This window comes from Gigantopelta aegis, chromosome 4, assembly GCF_016097555.1.
Source record: "Gigantopelta aegis isolate Gae_Host chromosome 4, Gae_host_genome, whole genome shotgun sequence".
In the NCBI taxonomy this organism is placed as follows: Eukaryota; Metazoa; Mollusca; class Gastropoda; order Neomphalida; family Peltospiridae; genus Gigantopelta; species Gigantopelta aegis.
Window position 1 is genome coordinate 97,612,747 of NC_054702.1, and position 24,300 is coordinate 97,637,046.

At 37.3% G+C, this 24,300-nt stretch overlaps 2 protein-coding genes across 7 annotated transcripts in view; one reads left to right on the forward strand and one right to left on the reverse strand.

The window, feature by feature from the left end:
* Positions 1–5,022: 5,022 nt before the first annotated feature.
* LOC121371524 lies at positions 5,023–14,460 on the reverse strand. Its single transcript, XM_041497478.1, has 6 exons — positions 14,395–14,460; positions 10,772–10,858; positions 7,881–7,921; positions 6,801–6,921; positions 6,067–6,378; positions 5,023–5,435 (listed from the first exon to the last, which is right to left on the reverse strand). The coding sequence occupies exons 2-6, from the start codon at positions 10,842–10,844 to the stop codon at positions 5,260–5,262; spliced, it is 723 nt and encodes a 240-aa protein (XP_041353412.1). The 5' UTR covers positions 10,845–10,858; positions 14,395–14,460; the 3' UTR covers positions 5,023–5,259.
* LOC121371523 overlaps positions 9,114–24,300 on the forward strand; it is a 33,011-nt gene continuing 17,824 nt past the window's right edge. For 2 of the 6 annotated variants that reach the window (XM_041497472.1, XM_041497477.1), the window contains exons 1-4: positions 9,114–9,460; positions 14,320–14,512; positions 18,602–18,702; positions 21,228–21,304. In XM_041497472.1, the coding sequence (XP_041353406.1) occupies positions 21,238–21,304 (67 nt within the window). In that variant the 5' untranslated portion in view covers positions 9,114–9,460; positions 14,320–14,512; positions 18,602–18,702; positions 21,228–21,237. Of the gene's footprint in view, positions 9,461–14,319; positions 14,513–18,447; positions 18,703–20,060; positions 20,505–21,227; positions 21,305–24,300 lie in introns of those variants that run through there. The other 4 variants (XM_041497473.1, XM_041497475.1, XM_041497474.1 and 1 more) reach the window with 4 other exon arrangements.

A 24,300-nucleotide genomic window follows, 5' to 3' on the forward strand; every position in this document is an offset into this window, starting at 1 on the left:
TATATAATTATTCCTTTCAGGATTGATACCTTTTTGTAAGGCCCTTTTATTAATTTCCAATTTGCGTTTATTACTAATAAAAAAATATACATGTATACATGTAGAAATTGAATGAAAACGGTACTATCAACTTTAAAAATATGTTGAGAACATATTAAGTCTCATAAACAAATATAATTGTACTCATTATATTTATACCCTCAGGTAAAAGCTTCTAGAGCAAAAAAACCCAGCAAAAACAGGAAAATATTTCTCAGGTTTTACAGTCATAAGTCTATCGTTTAATATTTATATATTTTTTAATTACAATCAGATTTGGTATGTATTTTATTTAATTTTGTGAATGTAATATCAAAAAATAAATATAAAAAACACACAAAAAAACTTATTGCTTTAATGATCAATTTGCAAATCCAATGTGCATCTTTCTAGTCGTCCTGGGGTTTGTCGTAGCTCAAATGCATTTTATGCAAAAGAAAATAAATACTTTTGGCTTACGCTGTGGTGTCCTAACACGGTAAATCGCCCACTATATAGCTAGTGTATTAGTAGTACACGATGACGCGATGGTGTGACAACGCAAAGTACCATTTGTTGTGATGAGTCTGTTCCATTTTACACTTGGGCTGTCCATAAAATTACACATTTTATTACAGACTTCGCCTTGAAAAATATCGAGGCAGTGATTAATTGCTTCCCTAACTTAAAATATGGGGAGCCATATTGCCATATTGAGCATTGATATTTACTCCGTTTGTAGTACTAAGTCTTTATTCATTCACCTGCTAAGGGGAGCTAAAAATGGTCTCCTTGAACTAGTTTCAACCTTGACCAGGGTAGCCAACATGCCCAGAACAGAAGAGGACGACTTTCACCTTCTCAGGCGCTTGGAACACGTAACTCTGATGAGAGGTACAGGTTACAACAGATTGAACGCTCACATGTTCAAAACGACCAAGTTAGCACCTTCACCAACTCGCAGCTGTGGTCTGGAAGTCCAATGAACGAAAGACATCCTACAGAGGTGTCTATATCAAGTATCCAGACAATCCGAGAACCCATCAAGACTCTCGTACACACCATGCTCTATGGTGAAAGAGGAGAACTGGAAAAAAACTACTCATTTCATCCTACAGACTGGACTACTGGTGTAGCTTGTGAACAAAAAGAAGAACAATAGCGTAGTATATGTATAGTCCTGACTATAGGACTTGGGAAAGTGCATATTATAACATATAGCCTGCTGTTTTATCGGTAACAGTAGCCTATGTGACAGGTTCTCTCTCTCTCTCTCTCTCTCTCTCTCTCTCTCTCTCTCTCTCTCTCTCTCTCTCTCTCTCTCTCTCTCTCTCTCTCTCTCTCTCTCGATCAAGTGCCGAAGTAACCACGTTGACTAAACTATATACTTGCGGTAGAATGCCCGCCTGAGATGCTTAGGTCATAGGATCAAACCACCTCGGGTTTTCCCCGCCCCAACCAGTGCCCTATGACTGGTATTTCACAGGCTGAGGTATGTTTGTCCTGTCCTATTTTTCTATGGGAAAGTGAAGAAAAATGTAACGGATTTTCTCTGAAGACCATGTGGTCAGAAATGACAAAATATTTTACATCTAGTATAATCAATGGTTAATTAATGATCGATTCTTTTCGGTGTCAGTCCAATGATGTTAATCTGAATATCAGATTGTTGTTGTTATTATTGGTGACGCTGTTGCTAGTGGTCCTGCCTGTGGGGAGCACAACTAAAAGATCCCTTGCTGCTAATCGGAAAGAGTAGCCCATGTAGTGGCGACAGCGGGTTTCCTATCAAAATCTGTGTGGTCCTTAACTATATGTCTGACGCCATATAACCGTAAATAAAATGTGTTGAGTGTGTCGTTAAATAAAACATTTCCTTCTTCTTCTTCTGTTGCTAGTGGTGGCGTGAGTCATGACTTTTAACATAAAAAAGATAATCAGCGTCCAGCTTGGCTTGGACAGAACTCTCTGGCGAAGTCAGAGGTTGTACCTACGACGGGCGTGCTGATGGAAGCACGCCAAAAATGTCCCCATGCCATCAGAGTTCAAAGTTCAGATTTGACCTATCACGGAATACAGTTATGTATACTAGTATATCAAACTTTTAATTTAACCTTAGTTTTGTGTGTTCGCTATAATATTTATAGCTAGTACTGAAACTGGACTATTATGACAGAACAAAATATAGTCAACAATCTTTTTTGAAAATATGGTATCATCACCATTTTAACAAACAATCTACAATTTAAAATTATGTAGAGCCTTCCCGATATTCGTGTATACCGCAAGAGAAAGAAGCGTCTATGTTTTACCACTGTAAGAGTTGTTTCCCATGCTAGGCCGTATTTGATATAAACCGAGGATGCATTAGGATATAATATTAAAGCTTTATTAAATTGGTCGCCCAATGTTTTAAAGTTTGTTTTTGTTTAGAGCACATTGATTTATCAATCATCGGCTATTGGATGTCAAACATTTGGTAATTTTGACATATAGTCTAAGAAAGCAAACCCGCAACATTAGTAGCAAGTGATCTTTTATATGCACCATCCCATAGACAGGTGTGACGGAACATGCTCTTAATTTTCTTTTCGCCTGTGGCGATATTAATTGTTTTAGAGGGCCGTGTGCAGTCTCAATATTTACTTAAGCCCAGATGGGCACTTTGTTACGTAATACTTCCGCGCGACCGTGGTCGAGCTGTGCCTAATACACACCCAGTACAGGTGCGGAGGCCATGTGGCCAGTAGTTACGTAATACCTCCGCTAGTTCGGTACGTTCGGGGTATTGCTGGCGAACTAGGCGTCAACAAGTCTGGCCATCTAAGGAAAATTCCCGTCTTGGTCGCTGTAGAAATATCACTTGTAGGTATTCGGTGCCGCGATGTACCCCCAGGCGATATTCGGATTTTTAATGATAAATAGCTAGGGTTTTAGAGATATCAGGGAGAAACATAGGAAGGCTGCAGGGGAAACGGACGTCGTCCACTGAACGAAATATATAAGTTCAGTCCGGACGTGGTAAATATATTTTTCTGCTCTGTGTATAACCTTGATGTGATTGATGTTACTTTAAATATTTTAATACTGTATTATACCAATATTATTTAGACGGTGCTGCCGGTAATCTGACGCAGTAAACTGTAGGCTCACTGTTCTAAAAATATTATAAAGCTTAGCCAGTCATCCTAGAGGACCTAGGTAAACTGTAGGTTATTGTCTTTATTGTGATAGGTACCAGTATTAATTCTGTGTTACAAGGTTACTGAATGAGTAGTTAAGGGTTAATTAAAAATTAACCAGTTAGGAATAGAGTTGTAATTCCTTTATTAATTAAGTTCCCCTGGCAGCGTTTCTCAATTATCACACGTTACTGAATGAGTAGTAAGGGTTAATTAAAAATTAACCAGTTAGGAATAGAGTTGTAATTCCTTTATTAATTAAGTTCCACTGGAAGCGTTTCTCAATTATCACACGTGTGGGTGTTGTGTCACGGTGAAGTGATTAGAATATTGTGTAAACTGGACACCTAGAGATTAACTAATTAAGTGATCAGTTCTGGGTTGTTATTATTTGTTGTTGTTAATTAACTACTGCGGCAGTACATTTGTCAGCGTAAGTTAATACAGATTCCAAAGTGTATTGTGTTTTTGTTGTGTTTTCTAGTGAACTAAACGTGCTATAATAATATATACTTTATATAAGATCTTATCTCTGATCATACCTAGACGAGCCACGCGGGTTGAACTGCCCGTTACAGAGAGATCTAATAGATATACAGTTAGGAGAGATATTTGGATAATCGTGTTTCATTCAGTTACGGGTATTATAGGATCCCCGTGACAACAGGATATCACATACCACGGCCTTTGATATACCAGTTGTGGTGCATTGGCTGAAGCGAGAAATAGCCCAATGGACCCACTGACAGAGATCGATCCCAGACCGACCGCGCATCTATCGAAAAAAAAGAAGAGAAAGAAATGTTTTATTTAACGACGCACTCAACATATTTTATTTACGGTTATATGGCGTCAGACATATGGTTAAGGACCACACAGATTTTGAGAGGAAACCCTCTGTCGCCACTACATGGGCTACTCTTTCCGATTAGCAGCAAAGGATCTTTTATTTGCGCTTCCCACAGGCAGGATAGCACAAACCATGGCCTTTGTTGAACCAGTTATGGATCACTGGTCGGTGCAAGTGGTTTACACCTACCCATTGAGCCTTGCGGAGCACTCTCTCAGGGTTTGGAGTCAGTATCTGGATTAAAAATCCCATGTCTCGACTGGGATCCGAACCCAGTACCTACCAGCCTGTAGACCGATGGCCTCGCCTCAATCGAGCGCTTTACCACTGGGCTACGTCCTGCCCCTCCAATGTTTTAGACAGAACCTGTTTCAGCTAAGACGCTCATTATATTAACTGTACGTTTTTGGTTTTGTGCGATTCACCTTTTTTATTTAGAGTCAGGGTCTCACTGCGGTTGAATGTTTTTAATACATGGATTACTGTAGCTGTACGGGCTCCCATTTTTGTAAGGGGGGTGGGTAATCAGGGCCGTAGCTAGCGGGAGGGGGCAGTTGCCCTTCCAGAAAAAAATCCGGAAAGCATTATAGAAACTTAAAGAAAATTCTTTTTTTAACATTTAGACTATTAACTACTCAATTGCCCCCCCCCCCCCCCCCCAAACAAAAAATCCTAGCTACGGCCCTGGTAATGCTGTGTTTTTTCCGAATTAAAAAAAATCCCGAATTTGGATGACAACTTTAATTCATATTAGCATCACTGCCAAACAGCTATATAGGTGTGCAAATTAAACACTACGCAATTTTGCATCGATTACAACTAATTTTTCTGTTAGAAAATATAGTCTCAGGTTAGCAGATTTTGTCTGAAAATCTCTATCGTTTTTGCCCGAATTTGTCTCGTACATTTATGTATATGATGACTATGTAACCGATTGAATAAAAAAACCCGCAAAGAAACAACAAACAACCCTTTTCAGTTTCCAGTTGTATTTGTAGCAAGATATAAAAAATCATTAAAAAAATCATTTCATTATACAATATGCAGCAAACAAATCAATGCACTGCTATTACCACTAAAATAACTGATATGTCTTCTTATCATTCAACACATCATCCCGCAATTGTAACGTAGCACCAAATCTTCATATTAGACGGGTCCGTTAGTCGCATACTGAGTCTAACGGTAAACACCCAGGACAAAACGGTCTCAACCCACATTTGGTACAACACACAGCTGCTGACACTGGAGTATCGAAGCGAAGTTGTTGTTGTTGCCTCCACACCCGCTGTATGTGAATTCCTCACAGTGTCCCGTGAAGCGGTTGAAGTAGTACCGTCTAACGAAATTAGCACAGCCTCCTTTCGCCCTGGTCTGCATGCAAGCTGTAAATACAATTGTTAAATAATTAATATTATTAAGTTGTCAGTACCATTTATTTACAAAACAATGATTTCAAAACGAAATTTTACTTTCGTGATATAATTATTCCTTCTGCTCCAGCATTTGGCAATATCGTTGATAAATAAAACCTGTAAATTTAGTCATTTTGAATACGTATGCTAAAAATGGCTAAAGTGCAAATATCTATTAAATTTTATGAAATGTATTGGGTTGATTGTTAGCAAACTTGAATGTTTTGTACTTACATTTATTGTTAAATTACTCAAGTTAAATTTATAGTTAAAAGTTAAAGACTGTCTTATTTTGTTCTGAAATGTCGTCATTATCCGAGAATGCTTGCGTACAGTAGGTACACGGTTCAAGATGTGACACACCTTGGCATCAACAGTAAACAGAGCTACACGGGCGTCAGAAAAGGAGGAGAGGGGCAGGGGTAACGCTGATAATAATACACTGACCCCCAGTTGAAAATCAACGTAATATATAGTTCCTTCTCCCACCCAGCCCACTTGATGTCGTCGTCTGACAAGAAGAGACGAACACAGAACAAAAGGGAACATAGCAGAGCAGAGTAGAGCGAAACAAAAGTTTATTTGCCTCAAAACAGCTTACCTATGGGAACTGATACGGTCATTGATCTTCCGTTATTGTTACGTATGACAAGCGTCACCATGTTGTTTGTCATCATGTTGTTCGACATGCTATTTGGCATCATATTGTTTGGCATCATGTTATTTGGCATCATGCCATTTGGCATCATGCCATTTGGCATCATGTTGTTTGGCACCACGTTGTTCATCATCATGTTGTTTGGTATCAAGTTGCTCAGCATCATGTTGTTTGGTACCATGTTGTTTGCCATCATGTTCCTCGTCAGCATGTTAGGTAGTGGACTTTGAAACAGTGAAGGATTCCCAGAACCAACTGCATAGAAAGTAACACGACGTTAAAAAGCAAGATGAACAACAAACAACAACAACAACAACAACAATAACAACAACAACATAAATCCCCAACAAAACTACTGTGCAATTTTACCACAATTTTTATATTTTATACCTATACGGGAACCAGATTCTATTTATTTTGCACATTTAGCAGTGGAAGATTGTAGCATATCTGTTAGCTAATAACAAACCATGTTTGATGTCTGTGCGGTCGGACATTTTGCAAATTAATACTGATAGTGATTTCATATTCTTTGTAAACAAGGTCGAATTTATACCTTTCTTGTCTAGGTTAAGTCATAATCTTTGTCCAATAAAGACACGTTTTACCATTATTGTTACCCTCATCCTTCGACTGCACACTTATGACTAGCTGCTAGTAGCAGACGATATACTAACAGTTAGAACTTCCAAACATCCTGGTATTGAAGGGCGATCTTATTCTTCCCAGAGAACCACGAGGGAACCTCATAGGAGACACGCCGTTCCATGCCATGTTGCCCATAGTACACGGCATGATCTGAAAGTAGACAACGGGCACTTCAGTTTATTCATTTCAGTTATGTTCGTGCTTATATCCAATTGAGGTTCAAGTACGCTGTCCTGGGCACGCACCTCGGCTATCTGGGTTGTCTGTCCAGGACAGAGAGTTATGGTTAGTTGTTAGGAGAGAGAGAGAGAGAGAGAGAGAGAGAGAGAGAGAGAGAGAGAGAGAGAGAGAGAGAGAGAGAGAGACAGAGACAGACAGACAGTGTGTGTGTTTGTGTGTGTGTGTGTGTGTGTGTGTGTCGGTGTGTGTAGTGACCTTACACCTACCAATTGAGCTCTGGGTTTGTACCGAGGTGTGAACCCAGAACCAACTAGCCTTGTGTCCAATGGCATAACCATTACACGACCGAGGTTGGTTCAGTTTATAAAATATATGGTCAATTTCTTAAGTACTCGGTGCTATTGTTGGTAAAATATATGACAAATTAATTTCATTTACTTATTAAACAATTTCAATTTCGTATTTACGTATATCCAATTAAGTTTCAAGCACACCCTGCCAATCTATCTGAATACTGAACAATCGCTATGTTTGCAAAATCCCACACAAGATTGAGTGGCTACGTAATAATACCAGTAGACACTATGGGCCTAGTTTATGAAGCCTGTTTGTTTTAAACACATGTGTTTAAGCATTGTAAATGCAGTAGCGGATTCAGGGGGATCCAGGGGTCCGGACCCCCCTTTGAAAACCGACCGGCGACCATAACCTTTAAGGGGAAACGTGATTATATTAACTGTTCTGTGTTAAAGGAGAGATCAGTCATCACATTTGGAACCGCACGCGCGCGCGCACACACACACACACACCTTTCAGAAATCCTGCATCCGCGCCTGAAATGTATGTAATTACACGCAAGTAACACGTAATACAAGGCCTTTGTAAGTTCGGTCTTGTATTTTACGTCAAATTACAGTTGTAATACATACCGCACATGGGTTGTTAGCTGGCCACGAAGCTTGATTCTGATCTGTAATACAACGATAGCACATTAACTAACCAATATTTACGAAGTGCAAGTGTAACAAATTAACTAATCTGTATGACAAGTGTAACAAATTAACTATTCTGTATGACAAATATAACACATTAACTAATCTGTGTCAAGTCTATCATATTAACTAAAATGTATGGCAAGTGTAACAAATTAAATTAAATTCCGTGCGACAAGTGTAACATATACTCTGTCAAAAAAGAAACGCATAGGTGAAAGGGAAAGAAGAAAAGTGTTTGATTTTACAAAATATCGTTTTTTTTTGTACATTGTTGCTGAAAGACCATGTTTGTTAATGTTCCTGGAATGAGACAGCATGCCCAAATGCATTCTAAAACAAATTTAACGCACGTTGTGGCATGTTGTGCGACAATTGCAGGAAACGGCGTGAAATTGTCAGATTTGGGCGAATGCACGTGAAACTCGGGGAAAACATTGGGGTAGTGATGGGTATTTAAAGCTGCAATGCTCGCAATGATACCTCATTTCCATTTCGACGTAGACGAGTTACAAGATGCCAAGACTAAGCCTGCCGAATCGAAACATTGCAATAGGCCGCCTCCAGTTAGGTGAATCGCAGTCAGCAGTCGCACGCCACATGAACGTCCATCAGATCACCATTTCACGTCTCTGGGACAGGTACCAGCAGTTTTAATCAGCTGAAGACCGGCCCAGAAGTGGAAGACCTCGCATAACAACTGCAGCACAAGATTGCTACATCCGGGTTCTGCACTTGCGTCACAGAACTGCCACAGCAACGAACACTGCTGGACGCATACCTGGTTTGAGAAGGGTGTCTGCACAAACCATTCGGAACCGACTTTGAGAAGCTGGTTTACGGGCTAGGAGACCGTATGTTGGCCCCGTCCTGCGACGTCAACATCGACATTTACGTGTTCGCTGGTGCACGAATGTACAGGGGTGGAACTTGGGAAACTGGCGGCGAGTATGGTTTAGCGACGAGTCACGTTTCCTTCTACAGCAACATGATGAACGACAACTTGTTTACAGACGCCGCAATGAACGTTTTGCCAACAACTGCGTCGCCCAAGTTGACAGATTCGGTGGAGGGAGTGTCATGATGTGGACAGCCATCTCATACACCGGCAGAAGTGAACTTGTGTTCGTACAAGGCAACCTGACAGATGTACGCTACCGGGATGAAATTCTTCGCCGTCACATGCTTCCCATTTTGGATCGACAGAGAGAACTCTTTCAGCAGGACAATGCCAGGCCGCATACGGCACGTGTAATAATGGATTTCCTACAGAATGAGAATATTAATGTGCTGTCATGGCCATCAATATCGCCAGATCTCAACCCTATTGAACATCTATGGGACGAACTGGACAGACGTGTACGCCAGCGTGACCCGGAGCCTTAGACGCTTCCGCAACTGTCACATGCACTGCAGGAAGAATGGGCTAGAATTCCACGTGCCCCGATTCATAGACTCATCCAATCTATGCCAAGAAGATGTCGCGCAGTGATTGCTGCTGTTGGTGGCCACACAAGGTACTAATTTCAGCGCCCTCGTACGACGCTGTTTGGTTACAATTTAACTATAAATAAAATAATGTATTGTTCAAGTAAATCACTAATATGTAAGTCAAATTTAACAACATAACTGAAAAAAAAAGGTCTTTAGAATTTTTATAACTGGAAAATCTCTGAAATTTTTAATACATTCAATTTTTGGTCAGGTTTACTAAACACACGATTTATCAAAACCGAAATATGCAATATTTTACTATACAAGTCCTAAGAATTTTACTTTTATGGTCAAACAATCAATCAGATATCTGCTGGAGCTAACAAGTTCTGGTCTATTCAACATCTGATTTTGTCTGTTTCATTATACTAAATATTGAAGTAAATTAACACATTTTCGAGAAGGGTAACCATATGTATGGACTAGCTACACTTTGTACAGTCATTTTGTCATATAATAAGTCATATAATAATAGCTCATGCAGCCATGTTGTTATGAAAAACCAATGTAATATGACCCACCAAACACGATTTTCGGAAAAAAACCACCTAAAACATTTTGGTTAATCAAATATCCATCAATTATGATATCCGGCGGTATTCCCAAGCGTTAGCATTGCTGTGGAAAATTGTTAAATTTTAATTACAAATGTCGCTCTGCTCGATATGGATACGGCTCGAGTCCATTGGGAAGAGGTTTTACGTCATTGAAATCCTATAAACAGGAACAAAGCCAGAACTGTCACTAATGGCTTTTTGTGAAGTAGTGGTACATGTGAAATTAAAGTCGGACAAGTAGCAGCGTTATCTCCATTCTTATATATTGTATTTTTACATCATCTAGAATTTTTTAATATCAAATGACGCAACATTATTACACATAAATAATGTTTACGTATATGAACAAGATTTTAATGACTGTTAAAATTGTTATTGAACAGATGATTGGTAGCTGCACAGTCAGTGGATTAAATTAATTTTACGACTCATGCTAATTATGGAGACTTAAGAGTGAATACTGGTTAATTAAAATACAAGTGTTTACTATAGTAAGAAAACATGTATATTAAATACTAAAATTGACTAGAATTCAATATTTGGGAAATCTCGTTTGTGCTAATGGAAGCAAGATGTCATCAACACTGAATGCCTTAAAGGACAATTTTGAATCACAGGGGAACAAGCTTCTTAAAAATGTACTAAGTGAATGTGAACTATTGTACGCTTGGATATACATGCATCATAAATTTATTAACGTTTAATAGTTATGTAAAGCAACATCCTATCCTATAATATCCATCATATATTATTTTATCCTACGAACAATATACTCACTGAAAGTCGTGGGTAGCTGAGCATTAATTTCCATAATTAGTTGATACATAAGGACAGTTAGCAGCAACATCATCTTGTGTGTAGTGACTGTAATGAAACGTGTCTGATTTAATATCAGTGTAAAAAAAACAATCACATAAATAGTCAAACAAAACACAACTTTTATATAATAAGCTACATACTTGCCAAGACGGTTTTGACGGTCTATCAGCTGATATATTTGGTATATAATAGGCTACATACTGGTCAAGACGGTTCTGACTATAAATCAGGTGATATTTTTGGTATATAATAGGCTACATACTGGTTAAGACGGTTTTGACTGTAAATCAGATGATATTTGTCGTATATAATAGGCTACATACTTGTCAAGACGATTTTAACTGTAAATCAGGTGGTATTTTTTGTATATAATAAAAAAAAGTAAAGTTTGTTTCATTTAATGACGCCACTAGAGCACATTGTTTTTTTTATCTTATCATCGGCTATTGGACGTCAAACATATGGTCATTCTGACACTGTTGTTTAGAGGAAACCCGCTGTCGCCACATAGGCTACTCTTTTACGACAGGCAGCAAGGGATCTTATATTTGCGTTTCCCACAGGCAGGATAGCACAAACCATGGCCTTTGTTGAACCAGTTATGGATCACTGATCGGTGCAAGTGGTTTACACCTACTCATTGAGCCTTGCGAAGCACACACTCAGGGTTTGGAGTCGATATCTGGATTAAAAATCCCATGCCTCGACTGGGATCCGAACCCAGTACCTACCAGCCTGTAGACCGATGGCCTAACCACGACGCCACCGAGGCCGGTTTGTATATAATAGGATACATACTTGTCAAGACGGTTTTGACTTTAAATCAGGTGATATTGGTGGTATATAATAGGCTACATACTTGTCAAGACGGTTTTGACTGTAAATCAGGTGATATTGGTGGTATATAGTAGGCTACATACTTCAAGACGGTTTTGACTGTAAATCAGGTGATATTGGTGGTGTATAATAGGCTACATACTTGTCCAGACGGTTTTGACTTTAAATCAGGTGATATTTGTCTTATATAGTAGGCTACATACTTGTCAAGACGGTTTTGACATTAAATCAGGTGATATTTGTGGTATATAGTAGGCTACATACTTGTCCAGACGGTTTTGACTGTAAATCAGGTGATATTGGTGGTATATAGTAGGCTACAGCTACATACTTGTCAAGACGGTTTTGACTTTAAATCAGGTGATATTTGTGGTATATAGTAGGCTACATACTTGTCCAGACGGTTTTGACTTTAAATCAGGTGATATTTGTGGTGTATAGTAGGCTACATACTTGTCCAGACGGTTTTGACTTTAAATCAGGTGATATTTGTGGTGTATAGTAGGCTACATACTTGTCCAGACGGTTTTGACTTTAAATCAGGTGATATTTGTGGTGTATAGTAGGCTACATACTTGTCAAGACGGTTTTGACTGTAAATCAGATGATATTTTTGGTTTATAGTAGGATACATACTTGTCAAGACGATGTTGATTATAAATCAGCTGATCGTTTTTTATATAATAGGCTACATACTTGTCAGACGGTTTTGACTATATTTTTCAGACAAGTATAATTATAATTTAAAAAAATTGTAGGCCTACTGTGAAACTGAATATATCATAATGGTAGTTTATAATGTATTTTATTCTTATATTCAATTAAGATTCAAGCTCGCTGTCCTGGACACACACGTTAACTCGGGGCAGATGTTAAATCGCCACACAAAGTAAACGGATATCCGATTCAGAGAAGCAATTTCTTAAAGACAGAATAGTACCTATCACCATTTGATAATATTCGTCTGGGAAGGGGAAATTACTTAAATTATCTGTTGAATAGGTTAGTTCCGACGACGTATCACACCTCAGATTAACTATATAACTAGTAACCACCAACCTACAGTCGCTGAGAATGTACGAACTCAAGCAATAAATTAACAGTGCTGTGTCTGGCTTGTTAAGGAAAGAAAGATAGTGATTTATTGCTAATGAGTCAAACAAATAATGTGCTTTCCATCACGTGATTAAAAATGACAGCAGGTCGACCTTTAGTCATTAGTCAAACGATGAGTTTATTTAATCGCATAAGTCAGCTGCATCTATAGGCCTCAGTAGGCTAGCAGTTAAATGCTGGTAGGTGATGCGTTGAAATCCCAGTGTTATCTAGAGTGAGGTTTAACAGGTCAGTAAGAAGGTGTACGGGCGCTACACTGTCTTCTCTCGGACTAACCACTAACAAATGACCATCATTAACGCCTTATATGCCAGATAGCTGATGTGTATGCTCAGGAGAGAGACCTTGAATTTTATTTTTAACGACACTACTAGAGCACCTTGATTTATTAATCGCGGCTTTTGGATGTCAAACATTATGGTAATTTTGACATAGTCTTAGAGAGGAAACCCGCAACATTTTCCATTAGGAGCATGGAATCTTTTATTTGCATCATTCCACAGACAGGATAGTACATACACGGCCTTTGATATACCAGTCGTGGTGCTCTGGATGGGGCGAGAAATAGCCCAATGGGCCCATCAACGCGGATCGATCCCAGACCTACGAGCGCTTTACCACTGGGCTACGTCGTGTCCTTCAATGAACGAACGAACAAACGAATGAATGAAGCAATCTAGAAATCAATCACTGGTAACTGGAAACAATGCTCATTTATTCACAACTCCATCTTCCAACCACTCCAACCCCCAAACAAATATTTCAAAGTATTTATGAGACTATGGAGTGTTATGTTGTCAATATCCAGTCATAGTTGTGCTGGATAGCTGATAGTCTTGGAAAACTAGATCCCGAACACGATCTTTTACAGTGAAAGTCTCTCCACTTGGTTATTGGGTGCCGTTCATTGTATCACGATTCTAAGAGAAAAAGCTCATAATACAATGAAATATAAGAAACAATAATATATTTTTATGGATATATATATATATTTTAATTGATTAATTAACCATTGTCCACTTGTATTGTTTTTTGTTTGTTTGTTTTTTTGATGGATATTTTACTTTCTCATAATATAAAGTATATTAATTGATTGATTGGGAGTTTCGCGTGTTCCAATACTCTATAATTGGTGTGGATATACACAAAAAACAACAACAACAATAACAAACAAACAAAAAACTACCGCGGCTGTTTAAAAGTAGCATTTGACCATAGAATAAAATTTAAAATACGAAAAGATGAAATACAAAATAAATACTTTAAGAATACCGCACCCTCATGAAAATGATACAAAGTAAAACAAAAAATACCAATAACTTGATATTACAACTTATTAAGCTTTTAAAAAACACATTTTGAAAGAGATAGCCCCAACCCCTACCCGTATTTACTACGTAAATATCCCTTCTGAAATGTCCAGGAGATTTGGTAATAATACAAGGATTTTTTTTCTAGACTTATTGATGCAGATAGCATATATTCAACATTTCAAAACCAATGAACAATGTGCTCAGGTGTCATAAAATAATTATTCTTTTCAATTTATATAGATTTAATATGAGAAGAAAAACAAAGAAAAGAGAAGGTAGAAAATAGTAATCGAAAATACTGAGAGAATTACTTACATGGGCGACGTTTCTTCGATGAAGCAATCAATATATTAAAGTGGAAAGTGAAAAAGTGAACTATACATGTGAACGATGGCGTGCAGTGATGCGTATATTTGAGGGTGACCTGTCGCAAGTGAGTTATTACCCATCACCTGTCTCAGTCATTCATCTTAATATTGAATTGTGACAACTTCAAGGAACCGTAACCGTAAACAATAAGCTTTTACTGCGCCTTGCAAAACATATTCAGCGGTTAATAGAAACGTCATCTTGACCATTGGTTATTGGTGTTCTGGAAAACCCTCACTTAACGTAGCACCATACATATCATCAATAAAAAAGCAAATACTACGTCGTTTGACGTGCTAGTAGTGAAGCACTAGTTAGAGCGGTGAAAACCAATTGGTCTCCTGGAGGGGCAGGCTATCGATCCTACAACTTATTGCATACACCGGCGGAGCCTAGGGCGTTATGTTCCCCTCAATTAGACCTTTTCCCCTTTTGGTATTTGTTTGTCGCCCCATAACAGGGGCAAACGCCAGAGTGTTGGTACACCCACCCCATCAATATGGGTGTCCCTAATATAGAATCCTTGCTATGCCAGTGGATTTGCACCACTGAGCTACATCCCCGATCGGCAATTTCAGATGGAATAAGTAAACTATATATATATATATATATATATATATATATATGAATATTTAAAGGGACATTCCTGAGTTTGCTGCAATATTTAAGATGTTATTGACTAAGAGAGATTTTTTAACGGTTGTAATTAATTATCAAATATATTTTTCTGTATAAAATGTTAGTGGCTATATATTAAGCGTGTTTTTGATCGTTCTAATATTTGTACTAGGTTAAATTTCATTTTATTTTCTAAAATATGTTTTTTTCCGTACGTACGAAATTATTTGAAGACAAAATCCAGTTTGGGCATCTTACAAACATTAAGACGACCAGAAACACACTGAATATATAGACACTGACATTCTAAGGAAGAAAATATATTTAATATGTAAGTTTAATCGTAGAAATATTTTATTAGTCGGAAACATCTTACAATGCAGCAAACTCAGGAATGTCCCTTTAAGTAATTCTTAACATGGAGAATAATGGTTAAAAATAAATAAATAACTTTTTTGCAATTTTCCTTTAATTCATTTGCCTTGATGGAATACCATTTCTACAATAGTCTGTTATCAGAAGGCATCTTATATACAACGAAACCATTAACATTTTAAAAATCGTTTATCTGCACAGGACAGAGTAAAAATATGTTTTGACAATGTTTTGACTGATTCGCTTGAGGACTGCCACTCCCCAGGTTGATACATCCTTTCTGTGTTGCCTGTAGGGGGATTGCCATTCCCAAAACTTCAGTAGCATTGTGAGGTTTCTGTTGCCAAGAGGACAACATATACCCCTCATCCCCACTCCCCACATACATTACAATATCTCCCCCTTCACACTTATACATTTTAACTTCTCATTTTACATAAAACCCCTCGTTACCACGACAGTGTATATATGTATGATAATTATATTGTCATGATTTTCACTGAAATATAACGGCTGGTCGATTATTTATTTCCATTTTGATTTTATTGTTTTAAACTGGTGAACACTCGTCAATGCGTCACTGCCTTTGTTAAAACCAACGTTTGCATGCTTTAGATAAATCTTAAGCCGTAAACTTCTAGTAATAAATAAACTCCAATGAATACACGATAGAAGATTTGCCCTTATTAAAACAAAAATCAGTCTTTGCCCTGGAAATTGCTCAATTTCCTAGATGTAGGGAGCTGAGCCCACCCGCAATCTCCCTCTCATAGGCCTATGCCGACAAATTTGTAATATAGCTTGACATTAAATGATCGGTTATATAAGTTATGGCTTTAATAATGTGCCCCTGCGCGTGCTGTAACCTCACCGTGGTGCAGGGGTGTAACATTTTCTTTGAGAATGGCCAATACAGCACAAAATTGAAGTTTTGAGTAAAATTCAGTATCCGTAAAATTCTGTGATATTTGTGTTTTTGCACAATTCTTTACACTGTTCTTTACACTGTTTTTGTTTAAACCTTGAATTTTCATATTGATGTTGATCATCACTTTATTTATTTGCATTACCATAGTTTGACACCCAATAGCCGATGTATTTTTCGTGCTGGGGTGTCGTTAAACATTCATTCATTCATTCATTCATTCATTCTTTAATAATGTGTGTCACAGTTGCGATATGACAATAATACGGTACATGTATACATGTAAAATATTATTAATGACCTTGCCATAATTATCTAGAGTTTATTACACAACGCAATCAGCATAATCTATGGTACATCAAATTTAAATGTCAATACTACCATTCGATATGATTTATAGATGTAAAATATGAATGCTAATTTCCTTGCCATAATTGTCTAGTGATTATTACAAAACACTATCAGCATAATCTATGGTACATCAAAATTAAATATCGATACTTTCATTCGATTTGATCTATACATGTAAAATATGAATGCTAATCACCTTGGCATAATTATATAGTGTTTATTACCAAATGAAATGAACATTATCTGTGTAAACATCAAATTTAAATGCCGATACTTCCATTCGTTTAGCAGTTTACCAGACATATAGATTTATTAATGTGGTATATCTCGATCGTTAGCCAATAGTTCTGAAGAACGAGGTATATATTGACTTAATATTAGTCATTACTGATTTTGCAGTATAAATCTTCAAAACGTTGTTACGGCTTTGACCTCGACATGCAACCCACTTAATCATTCTTGCATCCATAGCCCTTGGCTGGGATCTTATGGGTATAGACACGCTAATCTGTTTCAGTCAATAAATCATAATTACAATCAGTTTGGATGACACTCTTTACTCTTGAGTTGACCACAACGTATCTGTAAGTGGTGTGGATGTACGTGATCGTGTGTTCCTGGCATATAATAGTCCAGTTACAATGAAATTTCATTTCAGTTGTAAATACTCAGTCCAGTTTATTTGATCAGTTTGAACATTTTGTTACAGTTATGGGTAGCGACATGGATGAGGACAGGGTTAGAGTTACAGTTAGTGTTAAGATTAGGATTAGGATTAGGGTTAGTGATAGGGCAAGGTATGGACTATATTGGTCAAATGAATTGCTTATGTCATTTTAATCTAACACCAGTATAGCCCCGATGTGTCAGCTTAAGATTTGAACATTCTGTTAGAGTTAGGGGTAGTGATAGGGATGAGGACAGGGTTAGAATGAATGAATGTTTAACGACACCCCAGCACGAAAAATACATCGGCTATTGGGTGTCAAACTATGGTAATGCAAATAGATAAAGTGATGATCAACATCAATATAAAAATGCAAGACTTAAACAAAAACAGTGTAAAGAACTGTGCAAAAACACAAATATCACAGAATTTTACGGATACTGAATTTTACTCAAAACTTCAATTTTGTGCTGTATTGGCCATTCTCAAAGAGAATGTTACACCCCTGCACCACGGTGAGGTTACAGCACACGCAGGGGACAGGGTTAGAGTTACGGTTAGTGTTAAGATTAGGATTAGGGTTAGTGATAGGGCAAGGTATGGACTATATTGGTCAAATGAATTGCTTATGTCATTTTAATCTGACACCAGTATAGCCCAGATGTGTCAGCTAAAGATGTATTTTATGTTAATATCCTCCCGATGATCGTCCGTCATAGCTGTCAAAACAAAAGTGAATGAAATCTATCGGTCTATTCTAAAATCTGTCTTTGTATCAACACAAGACGTGCAGTTAGAATAGCTAAACTGATATGTCGATTTTCGTTTTATGCTTTGCTGAGGGAGCAAACAAATTAAAAATAAAAACACTTTTCTGCAAAATGTATATGTATTTCTTTTTGCCCAAAACGCAAAATATTTTATGCGAATATGTTATGGAGATGACGTATTTATTGACGTTATTAACTTGTTTTTTAGACTTTGAACAAACATTAGGGAAAAATATATCCGCGTTTACTTACGTCAAGATCTAATCACTCTTTGTTCTAATCAAACACTCAATTACAGCCTGACGTATAAATATCAAAATTAGTTTGCTTTTTGATCATAAATGTTTATGTGAATTCGTACTTCAGTATTAAAAGCAGATTGCTTCCTTAACCAACGAGGGTGTGCTTGTTTCTCTATTTCTTTGTTTTACTTCATTTCTTTTTTAGGGGGGCTAAAGATGACTTCCCTTTAGATCAAAATGTTTCTGATTTTCAGCATTTTAGCTCATTTCTGATTGATGCCAACTTTAAAAAAGACAAAAATAAAGGTAAGTGTTATATGTTTTCTATGACATTTTGTTTTGTGTCAGACAGTAGAAGTGCTGTTTGGGAATACTGATATGTCAACCCAACAAAGTAATAGGCATTCCAAGCCGTTTTTGTTTTCTATTTGTGTTATTGCAAAACTGATCCTCTTCAACAAATTTGGTAATATAATGGTAATAATTAAATAAAAAATATATATTAATAAAAAACAAATTATGAGGTGTATATTTTGTTAAATTTATTTTTAATACATTTTTTTTCAACATGCACATGGAAACGTGATATCACTTGACAAAGAAAGGAAAAGAATATTTGTTTAACGACATCTCAATTTTGGCTATTTGATGTCTAACGACGTGTAATTATTTCGACACTAAGAGAAAGAAAAAACTCGCTTCCACTACATAGGCTACTCCTGTCGTTTTTTTATATTTGCATTCCCATAGTCACAACCAGCCCCAAGTTCAGCAAGCAAACACTTCACTAACGTTCGCGAACTATTTGATCGGTTCCCAACGTGGATATTTGGTTTACCGTGAAGCGAATAAACCAGTCTAGCGAATATTTTTCCGCTCGGTTTGGCTGAATTGGAGACAGTAAAAAACCCTACGGATCTACTGAAAACGATCGATCCTATTTTATTAGCACTATAACAGTTATCTCTCTTGTTTATCCTGTTGCGAAAAGAGTTCGCCTTTTGTTTTTGCATACGTCCATGTTTTTAAAACTACATTTTGATTTTCACTGGCAATGCAAATTGTTTTGGCTCAAATGAGATTCGGTGTTCATGCATTGGGTTTCATTAGTGACAAAAATGGGGATTTTTAAACAAGCTGATTTAGCGAAAAACTGAGTAGTTAAACTTTTATTCAAACGACGATTTTTGAAATGTTTGCTAAACAAAGTTTCCATAAATAAGTGTCATATCTACCAACTCCGCACTTGTGTATTAGCGTGAAGATAGTAAAAAAAGCACAAACACTGTGCATTTTAAGAACACTTTTTAGAAATTTGGACATATTATTATGGAAATAAAACAAACATGTATCTCAAAATATTTAAAATGAGTCCTGTTTTTAATTATGACCTTATTTGTTATTTCCTAAAAACACCTGTACGTTTCTTTATTTTAAAAAACCCAATATAGATAGGAAATTTATGATGCCAAAGGCTGGTATGCATGAATCTCAATTGTAGATTTAAAAATAACCTTATTCTTTCTACCAAAAACACGTCTGACCTCAGGCGAATGCTTAAAAACTCCTGTACATTTCTTTATTTTAACCCCCCCCCCCCCCCCCCCCCCCGCCCCACATAAATGGAACATTTTATGCCAGAGGCGGTTATACATGAATCGCAATTGTAGATTAAAAAATAATATTATTTCTACTGAAAGCACATCTGACCTCAGGCGAGTGCCTAAAACTCGTATATGATTCTTTTTTTTTTTTTTAAATATACGTGGGAAAATTTTATGATGCCAGAGACTGGTATGCATGGATCTCAATTGTAGATTAACAAATGAACCGTAATCTTGTACCGAAAACACCTCTGTCCTCGGGCGAGCACCCTACGACAGAGTTTTACCCTACCCACCTGACAAGCGATATTAATAAATATGTACATGCGTGTGCTAGATATTCGAGGTATTTTTTTGTTTTGATGAATCGATCGATCATCTCGGTCATTAAACCTGTTGTGATCAATGGGCCTGCCTGTCACCCTCTTGTCATCATCGGCGACTGTCGACATCAGTCATTCTACTTTGATATTATAGAAACATTACTAGGATTTGAGCGAACTGGTACGTATTTTACTTCCACTGATATCATATGCATGTATGCACGTGCATTTGAAATTATATTTATATTTAAAGCCACTGACCATAGGTTTCAGGTAATGTAAATAAATTGAGCTATTACAGGTTTTTTTTTTACCGTTAACATAAAAAAAAATCATGTTTTCAGGCCGTCATGGGGTTTACAGTAGCTAAAAAACCCAAACCCCTATACGAAAGAAAAAGGTACCTCTGAAACTAACCAATGGCTTTAAAGTATTGATTTATTCAAAATCTTTTTAAATGATATTTATTAATTTATTAATAAATAAATAAATATATAATATATATATATATATATATATATATATATATATATATATATATATATATATCCAATTCCATATTCAGAATGGTTATTAATTCCATATTCATTTATGTTGTTCTTTTTTGTTTTTTTGTTGTTGCTGTTGGGGTTTTTTGGTTTGTTTGTTTATGGGTTGTTGGGGGTTTTTTTGGGGGGGGGGGAGGGAGGGGGGGGCACCATATGTAAGAAGATTTAATCCATTTCAGGACAACCACTGTGTATGTAACCTTGCATAGTATATCAAGCAAACAAGTGATGTGGTTATCTCATTTTCACCCACTTTTAAACTTAACAAATTTTGTAAAAAAACATATGTTTACTTACAATGACTTACTCTCCCTAACCCCACAACTGTGCTGAAAGTATTTTTGTTCTGTCTTCAGATTTACCAACATGATGATCAGCAGTTCATTGCCGCTAACAGTTGTCTGTGTTATTGAGATGGTGGCGGCACAAACAGGTAATATTTGTTAGTAACATACGGACTTTAAAACACACTGTCCTGCTTCCCCGGTAAGTGTTGTTCCTCACCGTGGTATATGGCTGGAGACTGTGGAGTTTTAACACACTGTCCTGCTTCCCCGGTAAGTGTTGTTCCTCACCGTGGTATATGGCTGGAGACTGTGGAGTTTTAACACACTGTCCTGCTTCCCCGGTAAGTGTTGTTCCTCACCGTGGTATATGGCTGGAGACTGTGGAGTTTTAACACACTGTCCTGCTTCCCCGGTAAGTGTTGTTCCTCACCGTGGTATATGGCTGGAGACTGTGGAGTTTTAACACACTGTCCTGCTTCCCCGGTAAGTGTTGTTCCTCACCGTGGTAAATGGCTGGAGACTGTGGAGTTTTAACACACTGTCCTGCTTCCCCGGTAAGTGTTGTTCCTCACCGTGGTATATGGCTGGAGACTGTGGAGTTTTAACACACTGTCCTGCTTCCCCGTAAGTGTTGTTCCTCACCGTGGTATATGGCTGGAGACTGTGGAGTTTTAACACACTGTCCTGCTTCCCCGGTAAGTGTTGTTCCTCACCGTGGTATATGGCTGGAGACTGTGGAGTTTTAACACACTGTCCTGCTTCCCCGGTAAGTGTTGTTCCTCACCGTGGTATATGGCTGGAGACTGTGGAGTTTTAACACACTGTCCTGCTTCCCCGGTAAGTGTTGTTCCTCACCGTGGTATATGGCTGGAGACTGTGGAGTTTTAACACACTGTCCTGCTTCCCCGGTAAGTGTTGTTCCTCACCGTGGTATATGGCTGGAGACTGTGGAGTTTTAACAACAAACCGTGGTATATGGCACTGTGGAGTTTTAACACACTGTCCTGCTTCCCCGGTAAGTGTTGTTCCTCACCGTGGTATATGGCTGGAGACTGTGGAGTTTTAACAACAAACTCAAGACTTTCATTCTCATATAATGTGTTTGACAACAAACGTTATCGACTTTCATTCGCTTATATACCTTTGTCTTTAAGCCCTGTTCTTGTGCAGACATTTACATACATGAGTATATATAAACTCGTAAGTAAATATACTTCGGGCGAGTATATATCTGTCACGAGAACGCATTTGCATACGGGTTTATATATACTCCTGAATTATATTTGCACTAGCATCAGAGGTTATGCAAAAGTATATTTGAGTATGAGTTGCGTTGCGTTACACTTTGGCATGCTCATATACCACGAAGGTTTCGAGAATGTCCGCCCCAGAGTTCGGTCTCTGGGAGGCCAGGGGCCCAATCCGGGGCAGATGAGTATGAGTAAATTTATTTTCTACGCAAATCTTGTCATGTGAAGAGATTTCTTATTTGCTCATGTGAGCAAAAGAAATTAAAACAGATTTTACAACTGTTCTATGTGACACAATAGCAATCTATTGCATCAACAGGTACATATATAGACATATTTTGACATTGCCAGCAAGACAAGAGGTTCGGACAAAATTAGGCGAAGCTCTTCACAGAGAATATAGAACGTTTCTTTTGTCATTCGAAAGTTTTTAACCCACTGATCATTATCAAAAGTTTCCTTCGCAATATATTGCCACCAGTCACGAGATCGTTCCCTCATCCAATTTGTTTCTGAGCTAATTCAAGAACAAGACCTGGGCTAAAGTAATATTGAAAACTCTCCCCTCTTCTTTGCAATAGGTAGACCACTCATGTCGGATGCTATTAACCAACTGATATTTTGACAAAATTGTTATCTACCCATATCAAATTACATATCTCACTATTACCACCTGTGAACACAAAGTAAATACACTTTTGCTCATGGGAGTATTTATAATTCATACTTAGATGAGTACATTTGTGCATAAGAACAGGGCATTATAACACTCAATAGTTGATTTTCCTGTATGAAAGGTGTCACTAAATACTGATTCATTTGATTTGGTTTATTGATTGATTGATTCATTCCTTGTTCTGCCTCCTACCCATACACTGGTTATACTTTTGTCGATCGATTTTTACTATTGCAGGGTTTTTTTCTCCACAAATTGGTTAGTGTGCAACGGGCATACTATAAACATATTTAAATACAAAAATATTATTGTATATTATATATATATTGATGTGCATAATATGTTTGATCTTATATGTATTGTATACTAAATGCATACATTAATAATAATAAATTACACTTCTATGACAAATGTCCAATGAAAATGACAAAATAAACGATATCACTAAAATAATTTTTCTGGTTATTACTTTTACCAAAGTCATAGAAATATGTTAATACTTTAAATAGTATATTATTAATCTTACCAGAGTTGTATACATTAGACACCATTTTAACAAAAATAATATACTTTTATTCCAGATAGAAACTCTATCCTATATTATTTTAAGTAAGATACCAAACGGAATAATACATTTCATGGGCAACATATTTTCAAGAAAATTTCTTCTAACTTACAGAAATTATCACCCAGTTCGTCCGTGGACCCAAACTCAATATCTCACTTTGGTTGTTACCCCCGGTTACGTTTGTTTTATAGTTTTCTTTTATTATTTCACTTTAACATGGTCTCATTCTAATCAAGCAATCACTCTGGCAAAATGGCGACGAAAGAATCATATTTTAATTTACATTTGTGGCATCTTACTACATGGTGTAGTACATTACTAATTTCGTTGATTAATACAATAAATAATCAAAGGCTATAGACCTCCGACTAAAATAATTGGGATGGAGCCACAATGCCCCCGCCCCTTGACATTCAATTGCCGGTGATTAATAAATCAATTTGCTCTAGTGATGTCGTTAAACAAAACAAACGTCTGCCCCCGCCCCTGTCTCCACCACCTCCTCTAAATGGCCGTGGGCTACATGTTTCTTTGCAGAAGCAAGTTAACACGAGTTGAAAATTCTGTCGAATATAATCATTCCGGTTTGGTATCTTAAAACAATTTTTAAAAACCTAGCTTTTGAAACTGAATAGGGACAAGGGCGAC

Excerpts from the sequence above, each read along its gene's own strand:
- LOC121371524 (XM_041497478.1), bottom strand. The coding sequence starts at position 10,844 with ATGATGTTGCTGCTAACTGTCCTTATGTATCAACTAATTATGGAAATT. Across the intron at positions 6,922-7,880 it reads CAGCTAACAACCCATGTGCG|ATCATGCCGTGTACTATGGG; the intron begins GTATGTATTACA and ends GTCTACTTTCAG. Across the intron at positions 6,379-6,800 it reads GATGTTTGGAAGTTCTAACT|TTGGTTCTGGGAATCCTTCA; the intron begins GTTAGTATATCG and ends CTTTCTATGCAG.